Below are 26578 nucleotides of genomic sequence, written 5' to 3'. Positions count from 1 at the left end.
GACACTTACTGTATCGTACATGAGTTGATATCGATGACATTACACTGATTTGCATGAGACTTCAGACTTGACAAGCGGTTTGAGCGATAAGTTAGGAATGTGCGAATCTGGCGCTCTCCAGAGGCCGTGTGACGTCATAAAAGCATTATGTCAAGCGTTAGCAGGATGGGAGTGCCTGGGTAATAGTACTTCGTCACAGCTTTGCCTTTGGGTCTCTTTCTTTCTGAAATCTCTGTTAAAAATGGCTAGCTCCGTGAGCGGGCAAGATGAACCAAATACTGTGATGTGATTGGCTATCCTAGCGGGCAAGATGGCACTATTTGACCCGCTCGGAATTTTCGCTCTCTCCCGCAAGAAAAATTTCCCCGAAATCCATATAATAAATCCCTTATTGACCAGGCATGTTAAAAAAATGTAAAGTGTAATGTAAATCTTTTTATAGTGGCCATGCACTTAGCTATACAAGCACTAAGCTTAGCTAGTTTACAGGCATGCCAGTAAAACAAAGGAAACAAATATTTCAAATAAAGGTAACATAGTTAAAAATCCCAACTGGCAGGAGGCAGACCAGTTGGCTATTTAGGTCAAGATGGCAAAGTGCGTTCGTTTGTTGCAAGTTTACCTCGACTCCGTGTCGGTCTATAAACATGAATGTCCAGCCATCTTGACCTCACGCTTGGTCAATAACCCATATTTATCAGTTAAATTTTCGGCGATTTCTCGGCTATCGGTTAAAACTTCTCAGTTATCACGAATTTCTGCAGATCTCAGATCTTTGCCATCAGTAATTAAAAAGTTTGACTAATTCTCAGTTATCAGCTGAGCCCCGTTATCCCCTCATACGCGCATGCGCACATTCCCCGATAGCGATCATGGCAAGTAACGGGAAAGTTGCGCGAATGGAGGTTTGGAAAGTGCTGAGCACAGCGTCGAAATTGAAAACCGTCAAGAAGAGACAAATACAGGGAGCGGAAAAAGAACAAAGCATCAAATAAAAATGCGCAGAAAACATTCGGTCCATTAAGCGTCTTAGTCTCTCTATGTTATTTTAGCAGAGTGGATCACTTAATTTAATTTGATCCTCTGTACCCTGCTGAATTGATGGTTCTGAAACCAGTTGTCTCTGTTTGTTTGTTTCCTGTTTAGACTGGAACTTGTCACGTTTTGATCATCGGAAGGACTTAGTTTAATCACACTAGATTGTCTGGATTATTCTATTTCGAATTAATTACCAAGACCGGGTTAGGATTAGCGAGAATTTTGATTTCAGTTTTGTAGTTTTTCGCTGAGGTTTCCTGTTCATGGATTGTCTAGATTAAAGGAGCTACGTCACGGTTTGTGCATCTTGAAAAGTTTAACCTAAAATTTTTCAAGTTCGTCGTTTGTAATCCGTGTCAATCTTGTCTTTCCTTAACTATCCTTGTCCACTTATGGTTTACTATTATTTCTTATGTCTTTTTTCACCTTAGTAAACTAGTATTTTCAGGTTTCATTCAATTTAAAGGTAATTTTGTACGTGCCCAAAATAACACAAAATACCATGACTGAAATCCTTTAAGGGAAGCTTTTTCGAGTTAATTATCAGGGCAGGGTCGTTCAAAGCCCGGTTAAGCTAACCCAGGATTAGCGAAAATTTTAATTTCAGTTTTGCAACTGTTTTGCAACTTGTCGCTGACGTTGTCTGTTCATATTGTTTGCCCTTCAGTTTTGAATTGGAATAATCTCAATCTATACAAAGCATAAGCAGTGAAAAACATTTTTATACAAAAAAAGATTAATACATACTTCGGTTAACTTTTAATCCTGGGTTAACGTTTAATAGCTGGCTTTCGAAGCCGTTTCTTCTATAAAGTAGTTAGGACTGGGAAGACGGTGTGAGTGAAATTTGATAAAAGTAAATGAAGAAAGCAGTAATTTATAATCAAACGGCGATCTACAGTTTTGCCATCTTATTTTAAAACTAAAAAGCAATGTGAACAAAACTGTTTGACACCATTTTTTTGCTTCCCTCTTCAGTCAGGAAGCAATGTCTTAGCACTTCATTGACGGCCGAAGCTTAAACTAAGAACCCAGTGATATGGTCTCAGGCAGGGGAGATCAACTTCAGCCTCTCTCTGAGGCAACTGCAGTATCGAGAGTTTATATGTGAAAGCGTAGTCCCTGTAGGCCGAGTCAAAGTTGACCCCGCATGATTATTCATAACGCTTATTGAACAATTAAATGTGCAAATATCCCTCTTTCTTTGAGTTTCCCTCGGTCATTCGATCACAGTGGGTTTTGTCGAGTTAATTTTCACTTCTTTGATACGAATTTCTGCTTTAAATCCTAAATCTAGGCATTACCTGACACTCGCCACGCCAGGAGTTGTCCCGGTTAGGCGAGTCAAAGCGTTTATATGAAGAAAAGTTGTCCCGCTTGTCAGGGCTACCCTACCTGCCGAGACGAGACAACTCGTCCATCCTCTTGTAAACGGTTGGTTGAATTTTGCAAAGAAATGAGCTAAAAGTTACCTCTGCCAGGGTCACTCGGGAAGAGGGTTGTCTCGGGTATCCGAGACCATATAAATGGGGCCTGAGGAAGTAACGTAATTTTTCGTTTCAGAAAAGAAAGCCACGCTAGTTTTAGTTCTGGGTGTTGAAGCGAAACAATAAATATTGAATATTGCTTTTATATCATAAAGGAAAATGGAGTATTGCTTCAAGATCGTGCGTTAAGGATTGAATATATAAATGTACTTCGTTTTTCTACTCAGAAACAAAGAATGTCTGTCAATGCAAAACAAACCAAGACGACATAAGCTAACACGAAATACAGATCATTCATGAACTTCTAATTCGGAAAATCACTTGTTGCGTTCGACAGAACGTAGTTCTAATCGCGTAATGCATGAAAATTCGAGATCTGTGTATGCACCTATCTGGGGACACTGATTTGGCCCCCACCCCCCACCCAAAAAAAAAGTTTTTCAGGGCAAATGACGTCATCTCTTTGTTCATCCATGTACTTTCTTTCGAATGTTGCGCAATATTGTGTACTTTCGAGTGTCGAGGCAGCTTATTGTAGACTGTAGTGGATACTGAAGTTGGTTATTTTTAAGTTCGAAGTCAGTGTTAATGGCATTTGAAAACCTTGCAGACATGTCTTCACGAAAAGTGTAAGACTTTTCGAGGCAGCTTATTGAAGACTGCAGCGGATAAGTTATTTATTTAAAGTTCGAAGTCAGTGTTAATGGCATTTACAAACCTTGCAGACAAAGTCTTCACGAAATGTGTACGACTTTACGTACGAACAGAAAGATGCAGTTTGGCTGCGTGTTGTGTACCCTCTTCTCTTCGACAAAAACCAACGCTGCTTTCCGCTGAATAAATCAAAGGAGGAAATGTGTAGTTTCAGTCTCTCGCCTAGATTTCTGTGCACAAAATGTGTAACATAAACCCAACGCGCAACAAAAGTGTTTAAACAGAAGAAAACTTTCAACTTCCACAGGATTGCTTTGATACACAAACATGTCCTCCGTTTCATTGTTTCGGAAGTGAAAATGCCCTGAAGCTGTTACCCCAAAGCCAAGGCGATTCAAAGTCGTGTTCGTAAACAAAATAATTGCCCTAGTTTTGGTAATAAAAGCGCGTCGTCTCGCATACCGACGGAACAAACATGATTGGCGTCGATTTACACGGTCAGTATAAAACACGCTCTGGGGACTGCTGACTGCTGACTGCTGACTGCGGACTGCGGACTGCGGACTGCAGACTACGAACTACGGACTGGGTATAAAACATGAACTTAGGTATAAAACGCGGACTAAACATTACGGACTAGGCATAAAACGCCGACTCAGGTATAACAGGATTCAGGTCTTAACAATTTACCGGTAGCCATTTATACACCTGAGCGAAGAGAGGCCTCGTGAGAGTGAAGAGTCTTGCCCTGGAAAAACACAATGACCCCAAGCAGGGCTCGAACCAGGACCGCTCGATCCGAGTCCAGCGCACTAGTGCTTCTCGTCACCTTTCTATACTCAACCCGTTATCACTAAAACATAACTGAACGTTTCTCTTTAATATTTATTGTTTCTCTAGGCAATCTTGGAGTGCCAATGATCTACTTTCTACTTTGTCACGTGAATCTATACTATAAACCAATTCAATTCACTAAACTCCTGGAGCTGATAGCTCGAAGCACAAAAATCACATTTTACATAAATCAGCCTTAGTAGCTTTAAGTATCACAGTAACACACGATGTGCCCGGAAGATAACAGTCATCCGTGAATATTCCTGTTAATTCTTAGCAAATTCAAATTCTAAAACTGTTTCAGACAATTTTACAAAAAATGTTTAAAAGGCGACACCTTTTCCAGAGTTTCGGTTTATAAAAATCATATAAATTTATTCATGGGTAAAGGTCCTGGGCGACCTTGACGATCGTTAAATGAATTGATCAGTCTTTCGATCAATTTACTTGGACACGTTCCTGCTCAAGTTTTACTTGTACTACAGAGTTAATTGGAGACCCCTACAAAAATTAAATAGGCTAAGTTTTAGGACATATTCACAGGTTAACTTTTTGAAGATATAAAATACCATACTGTTTCAAAATTTCTTTTCAAAAACTAATTATATTCTGTTTTTCATTTGGAGTAACATAATTGCCTTTTACATTGTCACATGTAGGTCTTTTATGAAAATGTTCGACCTTTCCGAAGCACTGAGTGTAAACTTAAATTCTTAGCGACAGCTACACTATACAATAAATTCTCAAACTGAAAAGTATTAATACTTTGCGTGAAAAATATATTATCAAAGCGCCCGTCTTTTGGAATGTTTTGCAAGGACTTTGTGTAGCACTGGAAGCTGAAACGGACTATTTGTCAAATTAAAAAATTGGGAAACGTAAAACTTTAAGCTACTTCTGAAAGATAACATCTCAGCATTCCAAGAGGTTATACAGTGGAATCCCGTTACTATCACTACAACTACATCATAATATTGTGGTCGAATTCAAGAGATTCTTTGAAGAAAATTACAGGAAAATGACTGACTAAGCATTTTCTTCTGGTCAAAAAAAGTGCCCGTAATAATGAGTTGATCGCACTGACGGAGTGGTCTTGAGGCGGGCTTCAACTGACGTTGATGTTAGAAGATACGCTTTTAAACTTATTTCCTAGTTGTATAATACCTGTGCTACACAATGTACATGTTAAAATAACATGAAGTTCTTCAAATGCAGTCTTTCCTTCAGTTTTAAGAAGTTGCAACATTTCATCGTTTCCTCAGGAGTTTCTTGAGTCATGTATCGCCACAGTGAAGCGGTCTAGCCTTGTTAACCTGTGAGAGAGGACAGTGTATGTAACAAATAAACGAGTGGTAGAAAATGTCACTGACAAGATAGCTTTGCCACTGACGAGTGTACATAAAGAAAGATTTCACTGAGACGAATAACTTGTTGACAGTCTAAACCAAACCAAAACTTCTTAACAATAATAAGGAAAAAGATACTAGCCATCAGAAGCGCTACTATTCACATAGGATTGGCACCAAATCGTTGATTCAGGGATTTGCTTGTAAAACGAGTGTTATCCCTAGATCGTTGAACTTTGCTTCCAGTTCAAGAAAAACTATGAAAAATGTTGATAACAGGGGCCAGTTGATCAATGGGCAGATAACGCTATCCACCGTTTAAATCACTATCCAGTGGATAACTGTTGTTTATGTTTGTATTTTCTGATGACAATTAAAATAATCGTCTTCGTATATAGAGAAAGTACATTGGACTTGTTTTCGTTCCTCTGATAAACGTTTACGCACATTGGCGCCGGAAAACTAAGCGCCTCACATCTTCCACATAAATGTCCTTTCCACGACAAGACTTCTCCCACGTATGAAATTTATAACTTCTTTCCAGGAGTGGTGTAAATTATTTCCGGTTAACCTCTACATGCGATTACCCTTAAATGTCTTGTGTAAAATGAATTGATATTGGACCTTAAGAGCAAACTACGCCACCATTGAAAGTCTTACCATGAACTATTCGCCACATTTTTTGAACAAGAGCTTCGCACTGCTTCTCCCAGCTGAAAGTATCTTCGTAACTTGTTCGCAGTCTTTGAATCTCTTGCAGCCGCTCTGCTCGGTCTTTCAGACGGACGGCTGTGATTGCCTTGGCCCACTCTTTAGGCTCGGCTGACTCCACCACAAATGGCTTGCCTAATGGTAACGAACGCAGTGCATCTCCAAAACCCGAGTTTCCACTTACAAGAATGGGAAGACCAGCAGACAAGGCTTCCAGCGCAGTCAGTCCAAAACCCTCCGTCCTGGACGGCATGATAGCAAGGTCGACCTCGCAAAACAACTCCTTCAATCTCTCCTTGCTTTGCACAAATTTCCTGACGACCAGTTGATCTTTAGAGATTCCACAGTGCAGCAAGTTGTCCGCGACGTCCTCCTCTTTTCCATCTGGTGCGCCCACAAATATCAAACGGTATGAGTTATCCTTCAGTTCAACTATTGCTTTAGCAGCAATGTCATATCCTTTGAGACTGAAGTCTTCTTGATCACCGCGGCCAAAGGTCAGCACCCTAAAGTTCTTGCTCTCCTCAGTGGTTTTCCTTGGGACTGAAAATTCTCTGAAAATACCAGGAGTCAGCTGAATGACATCTTGTTGTTCTTTGCAAGATCCCAGGTAAGCAGTGTAGGCGTCCTTCAACTTGGGTCCAACAGCTACAACAAGATTTGCTAACTTGCACAAGTCTACCTCTGTTCTGTGCTTCTCTTCACCTTTGGAAATCGCCTTTGAATAGTTCTTATACATTCCCAGTTCTTCAGGTGCAGTATGCACTACCTGGACCCACTTACAACTGTGGGATTTTTTAATGACCTGGACTTGTTTACCAAGCTTCGCTCCATGACCCAGAACGAAGTCAATGGCAAGGTCTTCTGGTGGGACAATCAAACATTCAAGGGAGTCGTAGCCCACGAGTCTCTCTGCTTCTCTAATGGCAATGTTGTGGCTCTTAGCGTCTATCCTTTCTTCCTCAGAGCAGGCTGACGGCGGGACCAATAGAGTGACTTCTACTGCCGTGTGTTCTGCCAGCTGGAAGGCAAGCTTTCTGTTTACGGTTGACAAGCCTCCTTTTTTCGACCTCCACTCACTGCCTAAGAGAGTTACTTTTAAAACTCTCTCGGACGTCCCTGGATTATCTTGTGCTGGCTCGCCCTGAGATGTTCCGGCCACAGAGGAAAGACATAAATCCTGCAAGAAAATGAAAACGTCTTAACAAAAATTTATCGTAGCCAATAGTCTCGGTATATATTGTAAGCGGACATGAAATGCACTTATCTTGCAATGTAAGTATGCATCACTTTTTTTTCAACTTGGTTTATTGGGCTGCGCGTCACGAAAACCAAAGCGAACACAAGGTAAAAGTTAACTGCGGAGTTTTCACCGATGGTTTTATCCGTAGCTTACCAGATGTGAAGAAGACAGGGAAATCCTATGACCGTTGATGGCGGTCTTAACAGATCTATAGCTGTTTGAATAACTGTCACATTCTTCCTTTCGAATGCTGCGCTAATGGCAAGTAATGTTGACGACTATTAAGGACGGTGCCCACTCATAGCAAAGGTTTTTGCGCCAGGTTAAGACCACGCGGAAAAAGTAGATCTTTGCAAGGGCTATTGGAAACCACAAAGAAAAATTGGGGTAGCCACGCATTTTTTTTTTTCGAGATAATTAGCCTTGAATCTCAACAAAAATGCTGACATCAGCATTTTCCTGAAAAAAGAACGAAAGGATACTTCTTCACAGATTTCCATAGAATTCGCCTTTACATACAGAAAAGCAAACACATTTAAAAAAATCTTTAAACTACATGGCAAATGGTAACAAAAAAACATTTTTGATATGTTTTTAATAACAAAATCGTTGCAAAAGCGCTTTTAGCGTGTCTGACAGCCCCCCTCTGGTTCAGCTAAAATACAGTCTAAATACCTTTTGCTCACAACCAGAAACTAATCACGTGTTGAACAGACTTGCCACTTCCATTTTACAACATAAAATGTAAGGGTAACCACGCGTTTTTTAAAGTGTTTTGAAAACTTTTACGGTGCCCGTTACATTTTCTTCCTGTCACCTCCTCAGTAAGTAAGACATTTGCGTATCTCGCACTTGCTTTGCGCGCGCACTACGCCATCTGCAGGTACATGTTTACAGTTGAATTTCAGTATAATTTTCGACAGATAACAGCTAGGTTTTCCGCTGGAAGACGTAAACACTTAGTGGTTAGCGATATGCTGCTATTCTGGTGTTCCTGGTTTAAGTACAGGTTCATCAAACTAGACTTGGTCAGAGCAGGAAAATTTTGCTTTCATTTTAGGCGTGTACGTGATAGCGTAGTTGATTGCGTCGATGTCAGCCCCAACGCGCGCGTGGAGCTAAACTATGGCTTGCGTGATGCGCAGAACGTGTGCGCACTAAGAAAAGTAGGCACCGTCCTTAAACAATTATTCCACGAACGCGCGTTGGATATGAGATATTAGGCTGATTTAGGAACACGACGGGAACGTCAGATGACGACTGCAGGTCGCGCGAAATAACCTGGATTCTGTTCTAATTTGACTGTGTTTGGGTATTTGTACTGCGCACGACGTGGTAAAGTTACGTTCCCGTTCTCTTGCTAAATCAGCGTATTAGCCACGAGGCGCGTAGCGCCAAGTTGGCTATAATCGTCCCATATCCAGCAAGCGCGCGTGGAATAATTGATTTATTAGAAACGCCACCAAAATATAGAAAGCTTAAGTAAAATAAAAAACGCCCAAAAAATCACGCGTACGCTTACCGTATTTGTAGAGCATGGTATAATAGCTTATAACTCATGATGGCGAAGCCAATAAAAACTCTCGAATTGAATTATCCAACGATCCAGTTTTTAATAATACCTGAATAGGTAGATAATACCTTTTGCGTTTAATTTGTAACACTCATGCTTACCTACGATGTCAACCACTGGTGTTATTACTTGTGAAATACATTGATTCTTATTCATAAATCATACCTGGCTTGTTCTTTGTGGGTACCACTTTTCCAAACCACGAACTGTGAGTACTTTGCCACTGACGCTTTTCATGCAGATCAAACGTCCTCCTTGTTTTATTTCAAGGAGGTGCAAACAATCTTCGTGTGTGCACAAGGTTTGGCTGTGGTTTGCACAAACTTGACGTCCCTGCAGACAGTAGGGGCATGCAACACAGAACTCGTACCGCAGATTACCAAGGTACTGAAACTGGTTCAACAAATCTTGTAAAGTGTCTTCCACAAACGACCGCACACTTCTTGCTGTTTCTGGCGATGTCGAAACTGGAACTGCTTCCTCTTCAGCTCTTTGCTTGAGGGAAATCTTGATGAACTTCTTTTTGCAAATCAGAATCATATCATGTATTATTTGCCGACCAACAACAAACCAAGCTCCATCTCGGTACAGGTTTGGGGGTTGTACGGATCCAATCTTGGAACACCAAGATATCGATCTTGAAACAAACTGAGAGAAGAATCCATGCGGAACAAAACCATCCACAAAATGAAGATACAACGGGCAAGGGTCGGTGGGCGATGGCTCCAGCTTACCAAGGTCTTCAGGTGGCGACTTAAGCTGAGCGGGTACAAAGTACTTCACATTACTTGGCGAAGCTGAGAACTTGGCGATCAAACCAAATCGCTCCATCATGTCTAAGATGTCTTCCTTGACAAGGCCTTGCTGAATGAATTTGGAAAAGACATGATCGACAAGTTCCATGCTCAGGACACCGCTTGTCTCTACCTCCAGCCAGCACTTAGATTCTACGGGATCCTACCAACAAACAAAACACACTTACGTTTAATTATTTTTTGCCGAAGCAAAGGAGATTTGTGAAAACAACGTTCAACATGTCCCGAACATGTGACAAGAGAAAATCTGAGTCCCCGACGGGATTTGAACCCATTACCTCCCATATATCAGCTGAGTGCTGTAACCACTGACCTATGGAGAAACTCACGGTTAGCGAGGCCAGAATTATACTACAATGCTAAGGGATAATTTTTCAGTCTAACCCTGCTGGACCTTGCGTTCTTTAATTTGTCTCATGTATGTTCACTTCCATCGGTAAAAGAGAAAAGAAACAGAAAACGCCTCTCCTAAAGAGTTTTGTCACTGAGGTATGATGTATCTTAAGACTTCAGCCCGCATTTTACAAGTCCGTCTTTCACAATCTTCCTTAATCTTGCTAAATTTAACTATCCCGGCAGCTTTTTGGTTTTACCAAATTTTAAGCTATTACTTTCAGACTTTATTTGAACGTAGTTTCAATCTATGGTAAATAGCTACTTTAGTAACTCACACCCCTAATGCGCTTGCCTTCGCCCAGAGGAATAGATCTCATTTAAAAGCTGTCCTCAATAAAAATATACGTAGGTCCATATGACCAAGAGTTTGCTTGGGGAATACTCTAGGCGTTTCGTATAGAAGATACGCTTTTTAAGAGCTAAGCATAACGTCTTCGTACCGCTTTGTTGAAGGGTGGTATGGTTATCAGCATCTTGAATAGCTCAATTAACCATTGCGCCTTCAGTATGACTGTGCTGCGGTGCTTTACAATCATTCCGAGGTCATGATAAAAATGTAGCATGGCGTAGAACTGGTCTTCATCCTCGATAAAGCACACTTCTTTGGCATACGTTTGAAGTTGTTCCACATTCATGTGATACACATTCTCAGCTACCAAAGCTTCAACGACCTTTTCGAAGTTGAACCACCTAAAGAACAATCAAACAAAATAACTAATTAGCTTCGAAAAGTATTCATATATTCAACATCTCCCCCTTGAAATTTTTAAATACAAAGTTAAACATAACATCTTTCAACCATATTGCCAACATTCACCTGAAACTTACTAGTCAATTGTTTATTGCTAATTTACTTTATTCCTAGGTATTTAGTGATTTAGTGATTTGTTCCCGCCGTTTACTTATTTATTCATATTTTTCATTTTTCTCTTATTTTGTCTCCTTTTTTTTGTAACCAAGAGTTTTTATGGTTTGGTGATAAAGTGTATGCTGTATTGAAATCTCCTAACCGATGACATTCCAAAACATGGGCTTCGAAAATTCCACGAGAGGGATAATTGATAGTTCCAATAGGAAAATTTCACAGAAAAAATCTTGGGAAATGCTATATGTTATCAAGATGACATATGAATGGAAAATTCCCATCGAGAGATTTTTACGGATATTTGCCCTGTAAAATTCGAAAGAAAGTACATGAAAAATCCCCATGTAATACTTCATAGAAATTTTAAGTTTAATCAAATGTAAGACATGGCTCGTCAGAAATCCTAGTTTCTCGATAAGAAGACGCATTTCTTTTTTACTAAATTCATTGGAGGGTATTTTCTTGCTTCTCTCCACTTATATAGCCTAAATACTCTCCTCGATCTTTCAATGAATGCAGTTACAAATAAAGTATATACGTTCCAAACTCTCTTTCCAAGGATAGTATCATATTTTTTATATTAAATGTTGGTTCTCTAAGATAGAGTTGTAAATAAGCCCTTCCAGCATTTATTTGAGGTGTAGTATTAGGTTAAGCTCTAATGGTTAAATATATGGCTGTCCAAAATGATAAACAAAAACCTTTGCTAATAAACTCAAGACCAAAAAAAATGCAGTGAAAACTAAATGCCGGGTCTACGTACATGGCCAAGTTTGAAATGAACGCCACAACGTTTAATCGAGAAAATACGGTCAGTACACAGTAATGAAAAGATTGAGGGAAAATGGAAACCCTAGTTGTCCTGATGTGATAAAATGACTGCAGACAGACAGACCCTAAATTTACTACACTACCGATGTGTAGAACTATGAAGTGCACGAACTGGTATAAATGAAATACATAAAAAGAAAGAGACATTCGCAACCAATTTAGTTGCAAAGAAACCCAAAAAGGTCTCAATGGGAGACCATAGCAACTGAATCCTTTTTACAGGCCTCTTGTGCAACTGTTGTTATCGCAAAGGTCTGAATATCTCTTTCTCTTGCGATATCACTTTACTTGACTGGTATCTTCTCCCCCATGTATGGCTCCTTCCTCAAAACATCCATGATTTTGGTCCGAAGAGCATGAATTCCATCATTACTAGCAACATCAGTGTCACTGCCTCGCCCTGTAAATTACAAATGGCAACAAGCTGTAAAGCATCCAAACGAAGTTAAGCGTCAAGTCCTGAGTGAATGGCAGTTGTTACAGAGGAGCTCTTATTACCTGTGTCTTCTCTACACAAGTTTGCTGATTTGTGCTACTTTCTGCTAGAATTCGAAAGCATGGCTCAGGAAAGATATTATTAAACAAACATACTCTAAAATTAATGGCTCCTTAAACGAAAACAAAAATAAACCTTTTGAGGTACCTTTGGCAGAGGATGTAAACAATGTAAATCTTTCCAGGGCTATCTGTACCGCAATACATATTCAAACTGCTCCCTCCATACAAAACAACGTCAATTCTAAGAAAGGCATGGCCAGTATTTGAAGAGATCTCGGTTTTACCAATTTGCTTTGCTGATGGATTTCATGAATAAACCAAATGCAGACTTAAGCCTGAGTTAGGTAATAGTCATGTATAATATGTCTGTTCATTGTAAACTGAAATGTTTTATTTCAATCAGTGATCCAGCACAAAAAGATCGTTTACCTGCTTGTCGTTTACGCCTTTGCGCAGGCTTCACAAACAAATTCTTCATCTTGCGTAACAATGACTTATCGCCCAGCCCGGTGTTGTCAATGCTGAAGAATGGCCGGATAACATGCCTCTCGTATTCCTTACCAGATATTCCCTGCTGTATCTTTGATGTCGTAGCCTCGATATCCTCGAATGGTTTATCAGCATGTGTGCCAACAATGAACACTGGAGGTCGGAGATAGGGCAGCATGTCGCCTGAGTTGCCAACCATTTCCTCTCCTGTTGGTCTGATACTGTGGATTGTTACCAGCCATGACAGCAAATTCTCCAGATTTGTTTCGTTGTTTGGGTTTTCCAAAAATTTATCACGTGTTCCTTGTCGAACACAGGGCTGGGCTGGGGCGTCTAGTGCCTTGCTAAGGTTGTGCACCAGGACATACACTGCTCGTGATGACAGGAACACAGGATGAGAAGCGTAGTACAGGTGCTGTCCGGCAAAATCCCACAAATCTACAGTAACTACGGTTTCTCTTTTGTCAGCAGCATTTTCAGCGTCACCATGCACACCTTCAAGCATATCCTTCAACCGCTGATACGCATGTTTTGTGACGTCATCTGGAGGCGAGGTTGCATCCATCATTAATGTTGAATTTTTACTTGAACTTACACTGCTGTCATCTGGAGGGTCTTCAACGGTAGTCTTTGTTACAGCTTGCACTCGCATTTCACTCTCTGGCGGGGAAATGGTCGAGTTCTTGAGATTGCCAACATTTTCAGGAACCTAAAATGGAGTTTTTAAAAGAGGAAGCATTTTCGTTTCATTAGGACCTGCTTATTCCAGTATCTATAATTACATCTGAGAAATATTGTAGGAATACTGAGAAAGAACTGTCACATTTTTGCCCACAAGGACTCACCTTCCACAATAAATGAGTCAGCCTTATCTATCTAATCTGACTACAATTCGATCAAAGCCCAAATATTGTGTATACTACCTCCTTTTCTACGTATCGTAATCCTATGTTTAAAAAATGCCTAGTTTTATGCTCTTAGAAGATAGGCACACGAGTCTCATGCTGTGGCGCCATGCAACAGTTCAACCGTGCTATGTTGCCTGGGTGTGGAATCAAAGTAAGTGGCAAATAAGTCAAACAGGAAGTAGCTATCAGTCCTGTCTGGGACGTTACTCTTGGCCTGTCAGTGTTACTCAGTACTGTTATACACTGATCACTCCTTAAATTCGCACACGTAGCTACTAATAACCTCCAGCCACCAAAAGAGATTATGTATGGTCACTTTTAGTGTCGTTATATATTAACATCGACCATACCATTCACTTTTAAACTAGAGTCGCCCCAGGCTTTAACATACAAACCTGATTCATGTCAGAGCTGTTTGTGCCCAGCTCCATTGTTGATTCTTCACCCGTCAGTTCTAGCTTTGATTCCATTCCGGAATCTTCCTTTACTTCATTGACTATCCAGTGATATTGTTTTTCAGCTAACATTCTTGATATGTCTTCAGAAAATTCCGCCAGACTTGGCTTATTCTCGCTAGTGGAATTCCAGTTTTTTACTTGTTCGACTTCAATCTCGCAGACTGAAGGATCAACTTCGATTCCCTCAGTGCTCTCTTCTTTAGGGTTAAATGGCAAACCTAAAAGAGACTTCTTCAAACTTGTTTTGCCAGCACGATCCTGGCCGACCAATAATACTCTACCGCGGTAAACATTCACAGATCCATCCTTCAGCGCTTCTTCATAGAGCAGCTTTGCAAAACCTCCTTTCGCTCGTATTTCTGCAGGAGTGTAATTGTAAGAAAATGCAGTGATGTTTGTGGGCTTATTTATTACGCATGCATGTTTGTCAGCTTATGCATTATGCGTGCATAAGGAGGACGAGGAGAAGGGGGAGGAGGAGGGGCAGGAGGAGCAGGAGGAAGAGGAGAAGGAGGAGGAAGAGGAGGAGGAGGAGGAGAAGGGGGAGGAGAAGGAGGAGGACGAGGAGGAGGAGGAGCAGGAGGAAGACGAGGAGCAGAAGGAAGAGGAGGAGGAGGAGGAGGAAGACGAGGAAGAGGAGAAGGAGGAGGAGGAGGAAGAGGAGGAGGAGGAAGAGGAGGAGGGAGAGGAGGAGGAGGAGGAGGAGGAGGGAGAGGAGGAGGAGGAGGAGGAGGAGGAGGAGGAGGAGGAGGAGGAGGAGGAGGAGGAGAAAATGCCCACACCAGGATTTGCACTGCAAACCCTTTCATCCGACTTCCAATTCCCTGACTGAATCCTTACCACTGCGCCACCCTTTTATAATTCATTAATTGTGAGGGAATACAGTCGTAAGTTAAAGAGAAAAAAGAAAATAAGTAGAAAGAGCTGAACTCATAGCCTCCCGCTCACAAGGCAGATATCGTCTCCACTGCGCCACACTGACAACTATAATATTATGCCGAAAATATTGAATTAATCGTTTTTCACTGAAGCTCTGGGTAGTTAAAACAGCAGGCTCAAGTACGTTCCTAGCACAAACCTCATTTATTCTTGTACTTTTACCTTTCTAGTAATTGACTAATCGTAAGACTACAATACTTCAACCCAGTGAATAAAACTAGCTATAAGCACACAAGTACGCATTGCGGACCTATTTTTCTGATTGCGAAGGCTCTATATAAGGGAATTATTTTAAAATTGGTTGTTGTTGCATACTTCAATCACAGAGGTTTGCAAGTGACCGGAAAGTAACAAATAAGCACAATCTGCGATCATGATCGCGTATCTCATTCGTAAAATTCTAACATAGCTTTAAGGCTTAGGAAACTAAAACAAATTAAAGAAATAACACTGAGGTTGAGGCACGAATAAACAATTTCTTTTGTTTTAGTAAGGTTTTTTAGAATTGATCCACTACCACTAACTTTAAGAAGTATGCAGCCATACCAGTTCTATGCTAGACCATGATGCACCAGTGCATGAAATAAGGTAAATGGTCATATTTAATGCTAACCTGCAATGTCTATCGACATCCTTTGTGGTTTCAAATCCATTAGCGTCATGAGGCGTTCAATTTCTTCAAACGTCAAGGGGTTACCTGTCACGGAGAGCTTTTTAAGACGATGTAAGTCCACGATATATTTAAAGACTTTTTTCATTTTGTTGTTCCTCAATTCCAGCTCCTCTAGATTTTCCAGATTTTTCATTTTTTCCGGTAGTGTTGAGAGTTCATTGTCATTCACAAACAAGTGCGTCAGGTTGATCAGAGTAACAACAACTTCAGGAAACTGTGTTAGCTTGTTGTGGTTCAAATTCAGCTTTGTAAGGTTTGACAGGTTACTTGTACTACGTGGTAACTTTGCGAGCTCATTGTGTGAAAGGTTCAGTATTTCCACTTCCGTCATCAGTTCTGTGACAGCGTATGAAATCCTTAACAATCTCTTCTCTTCCAGATTTAAAGCCTTGCTATCTTTTCGAATTGTCTCCGCTAAAGTACGTTCCATCTCCAACTGGTCCACTACAAAAAAAAAAGTAATAATAACTTCTCATTCAGTTGTTTTAGATAAAGGTTATTTTTGTCAATTTAGGACTCAGCTGTCTCTGATGTGCGGTATCAAAACTTCAAAACCGAAACATGCGTTGTCAATTATCCCTCAGTACTATTTAAATCTTTACTGAACACGAGGAAACCGTGTCAGCAGTTTAAGCTTAAGCAGCAGAATATTACAAGCAAGTGAGCGGCACCAGCAATGTGGTGTTCGCCAAAGATATGGAACACTTCATTGCCTATTTGTATTTCAGCGACCCAGGACAAGTATCAGACTTCACAATGCTTTTCACATCAGGGCCTTACAACAATGACTCCTCACCATCAATCCAAAGAATATCTGAAGGAATCGGAGAAATGGTACGAACAAAGCAGTCTTAGAAAACTTTGTTGAGGTTAAGGACGCAGGATAAGGATACGTTTAACACTACACTTTTCGCCAACTTACAAAAGATCTGGAGCACAGACGTAAGTCAAGAGTGGTACAACTTTAAAAGTCACAGGCTAGGCCCTACTGACATTTTAAAATTTGGCTAGTGACATACCTTACATACAGTGGCTGCGCCCGCAGTACGAGCGACAGTCAAAAACAAGCTGCCCTTATAATAGTCTTTTTCTTCGCAGTTAACAAAAATAGAGAGAATGCTAAAGTTGCTTTGGTCTCTTCTCATAACTTCACGCGAGCACTCTGAGTTTAAGGTATCAGTATACCCCACAATTGACCACTTTTCAAAAAAATCGTTTCTCGCTTTTTCAGATAGATCTTTTTGCGATCTTTCATTGAAAGAATTTCTATGAAAAGAGATTGATTCTACGCAGTTATAAACAAAAAACGTTTCTTTACATAATTACCTCTAACTGATAGCTGTCAATGGCTTATCACGAGAAGTACGTTAAAAAGTTACGTGACAGATTGCTGCGTAGTACGATTGTCTAACGTTTGTGTTTAGTTGTCGACGAGCTGTTCTGAGAGTTCTCCATTTGTAGATTGTTAATTTGAGCTTAAATATGTCGTCGAAGAAACGCAAAAGATCGTGTCCATTTGCAAGTGCGAAGAAATCACACCGCAAAATGCAGAAAACGGCAGAAATGTTTCAAAAACAATCGATCAGAATTGGGCTGATGCGTTAGCTGGCTAGCGACAAAGGTTCCTGCTTCGAGCAGGAGAAGTTGCTTGCACTGGACGAGGAAAATATTGGACATTCTCTGAGCAATACTTCGTTGGCGCTTTCGCCGTTCGAAGCGGTAACGATAACATCTCAACTCAATCGGTATCTCGTGGGTTTCCTTTACGTTGCTTACGAGTGCCCTCTTTCATTGCCTATGTCATCTCAAAACTAATGCGTTTTACAGATCGAAAAGAAGAAACAGAAGCGAAAAATATTTTCTTACTAACCTAGGAGCACGAGCGGTGGGATTCAGATCTTGCAAAGGATATTTCCCGCCGGAAGCAACATTCGAGGGGTAACTCGAAAACACGGACCCCCGGTCGGCGGATCCCCACCACGGACCGGGTCCGCGGACTACCCATGGACCGGTCTACGTACTTCCCCTACTGGCCCCCTCTACAGACCACCCCCCAAAATAGAATAAAAATAATAATTAATTACCATCCAACTGCAGCAAATAGCATCCAAATAGCAGTACAAATATACAGCGATATTGTAGTTATTTGTACAGTTGAAAACCTGTTTGCCGTGCAGGTCGGCGCGCGCACGCAAAACTGTCACACTCTTCCTCTTTTCAGTGATAAATTTACTGACTACAGCAGTTGGATTATCAATCTCTTATTAGATGTTTTGGTGTGTAGTATCGCTTTATATTTTACTCATTGTCTGTTAGATAACTCGTGCTGACGAAATTTCGAACGTTACATTGTGCAAATGTAACCGACTTCGGTTCAGTCCCGGGCGCAAGTTATATCATTACACGTTGCCTTTTCCTTTGGCCATGCAGTATATGAAAGACCGGAAAGCCTCCGGGAGCCTCGAAATTTGTGCTCTTTCCCCTCTCCCATTTTGTTTAGCCCATTCTCCCATGGGTTCGTGAACTCGTTCCATGCTTCACAATTTGCTCAGCGAAATTACAGAAACAAACAAGCTTAAACAAGTTAAAAACACATCTTACATCACCAGATTGAGCCACGAATGGAAGGTAAGAACTTTCATTCTTTTTGTCATCGGCATGTCACACTGAAAACAGCTTTTTAGCATTGTTTTTCTTTTTTGGGCGGGGGGGGGGGGTGGGTGTAAAAAGTTCAAGGCTGTTACAACTGCACAGTGTAACACTCAAAATTTCACCGACACGAGTAGTCTATTAGACAACACTATTTTGGGGTGGTCGGTAGAGGGGGTCCGTAGGGGTAGTCCAAGGACCGGTCCGTAGTGTAGTCCACGGACCCGGTCCGTAGGGGGTCCGCGGACGGGGGGTCAGTGTTTTCGGGTTACCCACATCTGAGCCCGCTTTGTGATTGAACTCTCTTGTTTACGTAAAATGAGCCTTCACTCTAACGATCAACGCGTCATTATTTTCACGCGTTTGTGTAATTATCTCAATACACCGGAAGAGCGCCCTAAAGTATATTTTCCTTCGTATCCCGAAACAAAAATTTCAACGAGTGAAGCACTCCTTTTGAGTTCGTTTTTGGGGAGTTTTAAACGTTTTTCGCTAAAATTTGGAGAGAATGTTGCCCGAAAATTAGGCTAAAAGCAAACGGTGTTGGGGAATTTTTAGTTTTTGCTTCTTTCAAAAGTTATGACTATTTTAGTGAAGAAAACGCATGTTTTATCAACTTTTAAAGTTTAACTGCGTGTCAAAACCAAACCAGACAAGTAATCAAATTTCCCGCCACCGTTTTTTTAGAGAAAGGAAGAAAAGAAGACATAGCAATGTTCATCGCGTCCTCTCGCTCAAACCCGATCGGAAACGAACTTGATTAGTGAACATCTCTACTTTGGGAAATAGAGCACTATAATCGGAAAACCTTAATTTTTTTATTATCTTAATAAATATACCTTAATAATCAAGAATTCTTAAACTTTCAGAAAATATATACTTTACTGGAGTTTTCGTCAAATGTCCGACAGTAAAGCGGCGCAAACGAATGATGGTCATTTGGGGTATACTGATACCTTAATTTGACGACGAGCAACATATTTTGTTCAAAATAGCACAACTAATATGCTACCTGGCGACACGGCGAGTAAAGAGCGAGTCGCCGGACGCGCTCGGGGCAACTGACTTTCGGCGCCAAATCAAAAGCTTGGAGACACAAAAGTTTTCATATTTTTCACTTTTTACAATCTCTGTGGCTTTCGAAGTTATAGTTTTCTTTATGTTAATACTCAACGCTGTCTCTAGTGAGAAAAGTTTCCCGACTTCAAAGCCTTTCCTGTTAACAAACATTGACATCGACAATAGTTTTCCCCGGCCCTGCTGAATCCTGATTGGTCAATTCAAATTAATAAAATAAGTCACTTTATTACAGTGTAAAAGTCTTTAGCGCTACTGTGCTAATTAACGACACTGAAATGAGTAAACAAATATTATAAATTGAAGAGATACATGTTAAAAATCCAACTGGCGGGAGACTGAGCAGTTGGCTATTTACAAAGCGTGGAGGAGTTGAATCTGGGACCACCAAACACAAATTCATCTAGTGGCAGCGAGGAGATTTGAATTCGGGACCTCCGGATTCCAAAAAAAGTGCCAACTTACTTCACGCCAACTTCACGTCCTGAACTAATAACAAATGAGCAGGAACAAGTTTTAACCGAGTTGAAAGCGAATTGGTGTCCTGACAGACTATTAAGGAAGTGTCTCGACAATAAAACAAACCCAGACAGTCACAGGAGAGGCCACTGGGGTTTGCGGTGCTTCCTTATGTTAAGGGTGCATCTAATCGTTTGGGTTGCGCCCTCCAAAACTTTCACATTTGACTATCTTATAGACCGCTAAGAACATTACCTCATAAAACGCCCAAGAACCGACCAACGATCAACCAAGTCCTAGGGATCGTATACAAAGTGAGGTGCTATTACTGTTTCTTCGCCTAGATTATGGAGAGTACTTGTAAGCGCTCGAGGAGCTTGTAAGGAGCAAAACATGCGAGCAACAGCGAATCAGCAAATAAACAACATACTGAGTCCAGGGATAAAAAACTGATAGACGTCCGGGTCTTCGAACGAGGTGTGACCAAATACCACAAGAGGAGTTACCTGTGGGAGTTAGGGCAACGATGAGGGTAAAACGTTCCCTCGCGCTATCTCTAATTCAAATTACACAAGCAGTACCGAATCTTCTCAAACTCATTAATTATTCATGAGCTAATGACCCAATCAGCTCGCATCAATTGGGTCAGGTGCATGTATGTTGATACCCAATGAACATACCGATCAACACACGGTAGATTAGTTCAAAAACTGATCAAGACACTGATCAAGAAACTTGAATTTTAATCAGTCTTAATTATAATTCTAAATACAGCATTTTTCCCGCTTAAATCATTGTTTACAACAACAATACAGCAACATATTATTCCTTCTTAGACATCGTTATATTAATTGTACAGTTTTTGAATTTTCCTTTCTGGAAAACAACATCCGTTAAAGATTGATCCTGTTTCTCTGTGGTAAAACATGTAGTTGTACTAACAACACTTGGACCTAGGATCTTTGAAACTTTAGACACATTTTCTTCTGTAGGCTTTTCGTACTGCAACAATGCATTAGAACGATGCCCCGACCTTTCGCGAATCAATTTTTCTTCAACCCCAGAATTGAACAGGGAGGAAACACAAGTAACGCGCAAACTGTGAGCGGTTTTGCGTTTAAAGCCTGCCGCGTCGCACATGTCAGGCAAAATCTTGTTCAAGCTGTTGATGCCTACGGGCGCTTTATCGAATGCGAACCTAGTTTTTCATGGCTTAAAGTAAAATGCAGTAACTTCCTTTGCATGAGTCTCAACTAACCCTACATACAATCTGAATATCTCAACAAGGCACGGCTCGTGCTTTTCCTCAATAGAATGACAAACGTGCTTGACCACTCGCGGCACATACTTTAGATCACAAACACCTCCATGATAAGTTTTAGAGGCATTTTCTTCAAACTTAATAAAATTTGGACCAATTTCAAAGTTGTTTACAACAATATTTCTGTGATCTCCCCCCCGCAACCCCAAAACTTTTCCGTTGTAGAAATAGATCGTGTTCAATAACGACTTAGCTGATGTAGTTCCCAGCAATTTCTTTTGCCAGAATACTGCTTCTTCTTGCTCGCTCACAAACTCCTTTTCCTCTTTCTTACACTTAATGTGAAGCCCTTCTCGAACGCCATTCTTCATCTCGGCATCTAAGCAACGTCGGAAAAGGACAAACCTTCAAAAAATAACACACAAAATTAAAGTCCTGAAACAGTGCATTTTAAATTACTAACCAATTCGGTCTAAAAGTTGTCAAGTACCTTTTGTCACTAGCGTCCAGAGGATTCAAAGCTTCTGATCCATTTTTCTCCTCCAAATAACGCTTGAGGGCACAAATGATACCATAAACAGACTTCGGAGGGTATCTTTCACCGGACTTTTTAGCTACCTCCATCACAAATTTTGACAACCAATAGTTCAGCGACAGAGCGTCCATTCCAGCAATATCTACACTCACAGCGGTAACATTGTGTAAATCGTAGTCCTTGAAGAGACCGCCACAATCTAATACCGGAACTTTAACCTCTCTCAACCTCTGCCATTCGGCAAAAATGTTCACAGCCCACTTGTTTTTATACTTAGTTGAAACTGGAACAGCATCATTCACCAAAACATTTTCTTGAGAAGAGGTTTTTGGAACTCGAAAACGTTCTGATCTCCACTCGATCTCCATCACGCGGCATAATGTTAATTTATTAAAAATTCAACCTTTAAAACTTGCCCACATGGCCGCATATAAAAGATTCATTTCATTTACCATATGAATAAAAAACAGACAATAGCCTATTGAGCACGCCTACTAATTACCTATTCTTCGAAAAAAATTCTCATGCTACTTTGAGAAGCCAGCTCAAAAACTCGTGCTTCGTTTTTCATCAGGGGTTCCAAACACCTCGAAACAATAAAAGCACTCCGCCTTCGGCGTCGTGCTTTCATCTGTTTCTCGGTGTTTGGAACCCCTGATGAAAAACTCGCACTCGTTTTTGATCTATTACTTTTAACATTGTAGCTTTGATGAAGGTGAACAGAAGTTGCCAAAAGTTTAGTAAAACAAAAACAGATCGGTTTTTAACTCACCTACTGTTAAGACCAACTTTTCCACATTCTCACCGCTTAATGTTGACACTTCCATAAATAGATCCACATCATTGTCATGTGCAAAAGACTGACCATCCTACGTACACAATCAAATTCAAGAAACAAAACCCTGTTCAATGAGCTGAACCTGTAGTTTCAGTAGCCTAGGAGGGAAGCTGGATTTACACAGGTACACTGTACACAGATAACCATAGGGCACCGTTTGTAATGATCAATTATTTATTTTACTTTTGGCCGTTTTTATTTTCGTGAGAACTTGGTTTATTTATGATTATTCATTACTGACCACCCATTCACAAATAGTGTAATTTTTTTTTTTTACAAGAGTGCACGGTAACGAATCCTGCAATCTGATAGGTTTTCAGCGCGGTCCGGATTTTTCTAAATCTCTACCCACGGTCTTAAACTTTTGTCCTCCAGTTTACAAGATAAGGAAAAATAAATAAGTTATTTAACGGCTTAGAGTCGGTCCGTATAGTGAAAACCTGTGACCTCGGCCTTGAAAATGCTGCCCCGCGCCGAAAATGCTGTCCTTTGCTACTTGAATAACGATTAATAGATTATAGGAAAAACTCTTCCCTGATGGTGTATCAGTTCTTCAACCGATAAGGCTTCTCTAATTGCTCTTGTAACGGCTGTGCACAACGTCACGTTCTGATCTGATCCGTACGCCATGTTAACTTAACCGCGGAGATCAAACTCTCTGCAAAAACTTAGCGCCTTCTTTATGTTACAATACTGCTGGGCGACATTTGAGCCCATCGAGTTGACACTAAGCCCGGAGGGGGGGGGGTACTCCCTTATATGGGCTATATAGGTATGTGCGGCCCCAAAGAATATGGTTTTTCAGCTGTTTTGGTCATAAATAGGGTATCGATTTTAGCTGATTTTGGCCATTTTGGTCATAAATAGGGTCTGGTTTTTGCACTCTAGCCTTGATATGGGTATGTTTTTAAAAAGAAGCCACTTTTTCGTCATTATCTAAAAGAAAATCAGCAAAAGCCCTTCACAAATTATGTTTACGGTAATTTAACATTGGTCTAAACTAGGGAACTTATTATAACACAGGTCTGAAACAAGGTTTTGATTTAAGGGTTACGTCATAAATAGGGTTTCGAATTTTTGGTCAGGTCATAAATAGGGTAGGGAATATCGCAGATTTTGGTCATAATTAGGGTAAGGGTTTTAGGAAGCAGGACGCACACCCCCACCCGATTTTTCTGGGAGTGCTCCCCCCGGGACACTAAGGTTATTTCAAATAACCAATTTCATAAAATTGAATTTGGTTATTTGAAATAATAGCGTTGACGTCGTTCAAAACGTAAAAAGGACAGGCCAAAGGGTTTTTAGTTGTAAGATGCCCACAAAAAAAGGTTCAAGGGATACAATGATAAAAGTTTCAACACTGAAACGAAATAATGGTTTAATTCGTCAAATAAATATCCGAGTAACGACCTAAGTAACGCCACAATGGTTTTATCTAATAATTAATATAAGCAACAAATGACTGGTTCTAACAAATAACCAAATAACGCAACACTGGTTTTATCAAATAACTAAATAACGCAACATTGGTTTTATTCTAATAACAAACCCATATAAAAATGGTTTTATTACGCAACCAATACCCTGACATAGATGAATCGTTTTATGAAATAACCAAATTTTGTACGTTGGGTTTTAACAAATAACCAATCGCAGTAAAACATTATTTTTTTGTGACAAGGGACGGTAATTAATGAATTATCATAAATAAACCAACACTGAGATCAATAGAAAAACGACCGAAAAGTAAAATTAATGATAAATTTACAAACGGTGCCCCATAGATAACTGCAGGCAAGCAAAGTAAAACTCTGAGCAACGTCTAGTAAGACAAAGAGTTTATTGTGTGGAAGACCAAGAGGTGAGTGATGAAAATGAGAATTCTGTGTCTACACTTGCCGTGGCAGATCGCAGGTAGAAATCCTGTAATGGAACTTGATACCGATTAGCTAACGAACTTGTTAGAGTAAAAACAATTCAGCTCGATGTAATGCAATGTACGTAAAAATTATAACGGATTTCCTCAACTGAATTGGATTTGACAATGTAACTGCAGATTTTATACCTGACATAAACCTATGGCTACAAACACAAATTACCTCAAACGTCACCTTCCTCTCGTTAACAAGGTCTGCTTTGTTTCCTGCAAGTGCTTTGAAAATATTTGGTCCGCACTCCCTCCGAAGTATGTAAAGCCATTCCCTTGCATTTCGAAGTGAATCTTGCTGTGTTATGTCATACACAATAATAGCAGCGTCCGCTGCTGTGTAGGACGGCCTCACAAGAGAGCGAAAACTTTCACGGTCAGGAGTCTCCCATACCAAAAATTTCACGGTTCTGCCACGATCTTGACAAACTATTATAGTATCAACGCCGACTAGAAACTCTTAAATTAAAGTGGAAAAGATCAAATAGGTCAATGTCAATTTAACTCTATTATGTGGTGGTGTAAGAATGTCTCATTAGTCAAGCTCGAGAGATATACTGAAGGGCGGAATATCGGCTCAAGATCTTGACAGTACAGGCCGAGTGCAGTGAGGTCCATAACAAAAAATGAGAGACCGATATTTTCCTAGTATGGTATCAAGCAAACTTGGCTAATAAACGATTTACTACAAATATCATGAACGTTTAGAAAAAACCTTGAAACGCAACATAAACTTCACTATTTCGCATATCCTCATTGGGAGCTGACTTAGCGTTTACTAATGCTTAACACAAAAAGACTGAAAATTAAAGGCCCTTTGGGTAGCCTCGTGACACTTGTTTTAGAATGAGAGGAAATCCACTGCCAAACCAAACAAGTATAATGTAAGTGGACTTCACCGCAGAATGCCCTGCCACTCGAACTAAATTCTTCCTAACCGGCTACGCAGTACGCAGAAACTCATTAATTCAAACAGAATTACATAATTTATTCGTGTTACAAATAAATTGTGCGTACTGCGTAGTCAACCATTTTCAGTGAAAAGCTCGATGTGGCAGGGTATTCTGCAGTTACCCCAGCAAGTGTAACGCTAGCTAAAGCAAACAGGAGCGCATTTTCACTTTCGGTATTTTTAGGAATACAATTCAATCTGACACGACCTGGCCCAATCTGACCCTTGCTGAAAATTTTTTTTTTTAATTTATACCTGCATGCTTAATTTCAGAAAGTGGGCATTATATGATAGTTTTAAATCGGCTCATTCCATCTCTAGATTTTTCTGATGGTAGAGTTGTATTTAGGTTCTTGGGACTTCAGCTCTTAAGACCCTTTATCAAAAGGGTTTCCTAAAACAGATTCCGTTTGAGGGACCTTGACGTGGCTCTGTAATTTAAAGCCAACTTTAAGGTTAAATTTGTTGTTTTTTTTGCTTCATTTCACGGATTGAAATGATAAGGAAGAATCAAAAACCAGTCAGGGCGAATCCGTTCCGTGTGATCTGTCTAGAGTGATTTGACTTGCTTCTTGGTTTAACCCAAGTAGCGTGACGTAACGATCTGCTTTCATGCTGTTAATTAAGTGTTGAGAAAACAGAATACAATCAGAAATGCGAAAAATCTTTACACAGGAACCTTACATTAGGCATCCCAAGTATCCTTACTCAGGAATTTTCATTAGGATTGGAATGGGAAGAATCCTCAGACAGGAATACAGCAAAACCCCTCCATATCCTCCTGTCCAGGTGAAGAGAGTCACATGGGCACGAGGCAAAAAGGGGAAAACGTTGAAAGAAAACGATTAATAAGCTTTGACATCCAAGTTATTTCCTGTAAACAAGTAAGCCATAAGCGAAAATATGGAACAGCAATAAAGTAATCTGATTAGTTGGTTTTGGTTATTGGCCTTGACTGGACTAACTTGGTCATGCAATAATTAAACTTACTCAATTTAAATAATGCTGTTTAGAACTAAACATGCATCTCACCTTCAGTAGCGGACCAAGTAAGACGACTGAAACCAACTGGTCCTTCAAGATATCTATTACGTAAACATGTTTTTCCAACAACAGAATCAC

The 26578-nt window shown here is 40.3% G+C and overlaps 1 protein-coding gene across 2 annotated transcripts in view; it reads right to left on the bottom strand.

Annotated features, from left to right (window-relative positions):
* Positions 1-5265: 5265 nt before the first annotated feature.
* Positions 5266-26578, bottom strand: part of LOC145495876 (uncharacterized) — a 30043-nt gene continuing 8730 nt past the window's right edge. Inside the window, exons 3-13 of one of the 2 annotated variants that reach the window (XM_081475469.1) lie at positions 26489-26578; positions 24677-24963; positions 22512-22608; positions 15699-16202; positions 14084-14505; positions 12721-13489; positions 12082-12193; positions 10538-10787; positions 9052-9843; positions 6020-7250; positions 5266-5326 (exon numbers count right to left, since the gene is read on the bottom strand). In XM_081475469.1, coding sequence (XP_081331595.1) covers positions 5322-5326; positions 6020-7250; positions 9052-9843; positions 10538-10787; positions 12082-12193; positions 12721-13489; positions 14084-14505; positions 15699-16202; positions 22512-22608; positions 24677-24963; positions 26489-26578 — 4559 coding nt within the window. In that variant the 3' untranslated portion in view covers positions 5266-5321. Of the gene's footprint in view, positions 5327-5536; positions 7251-9051; positions 9844-10537; positions 10788-12081; positions 12194-12720; positions 13490-14083; positions 14506-15698; positions 16203-22511; positions 22609-24676; positions 24964-26488 lie in introns of those variants that run through there. The other variant, XM_081475468.1, reaches the window with a different exon arrangement.

Source organism: Orbicella franksi, chromosome 8 (assembly GCF_964199315.1).
Source record: "Orbicella franksi chromosome 8, jaOrbFran1.1, whole genome shotgun sequence".
Taxonomy (NCBI): Eukaryota; Metazoa; Cnidaria; class Anthozoa; order Scleractinia; family Merulinidae; genus Orbicella; species Orbicella franksi.
The sequence above is the reverse complement of the archived record's forward strand: the minus strand, read 5'-3'. Positions and strand labels throughout refer to the sequence as shown.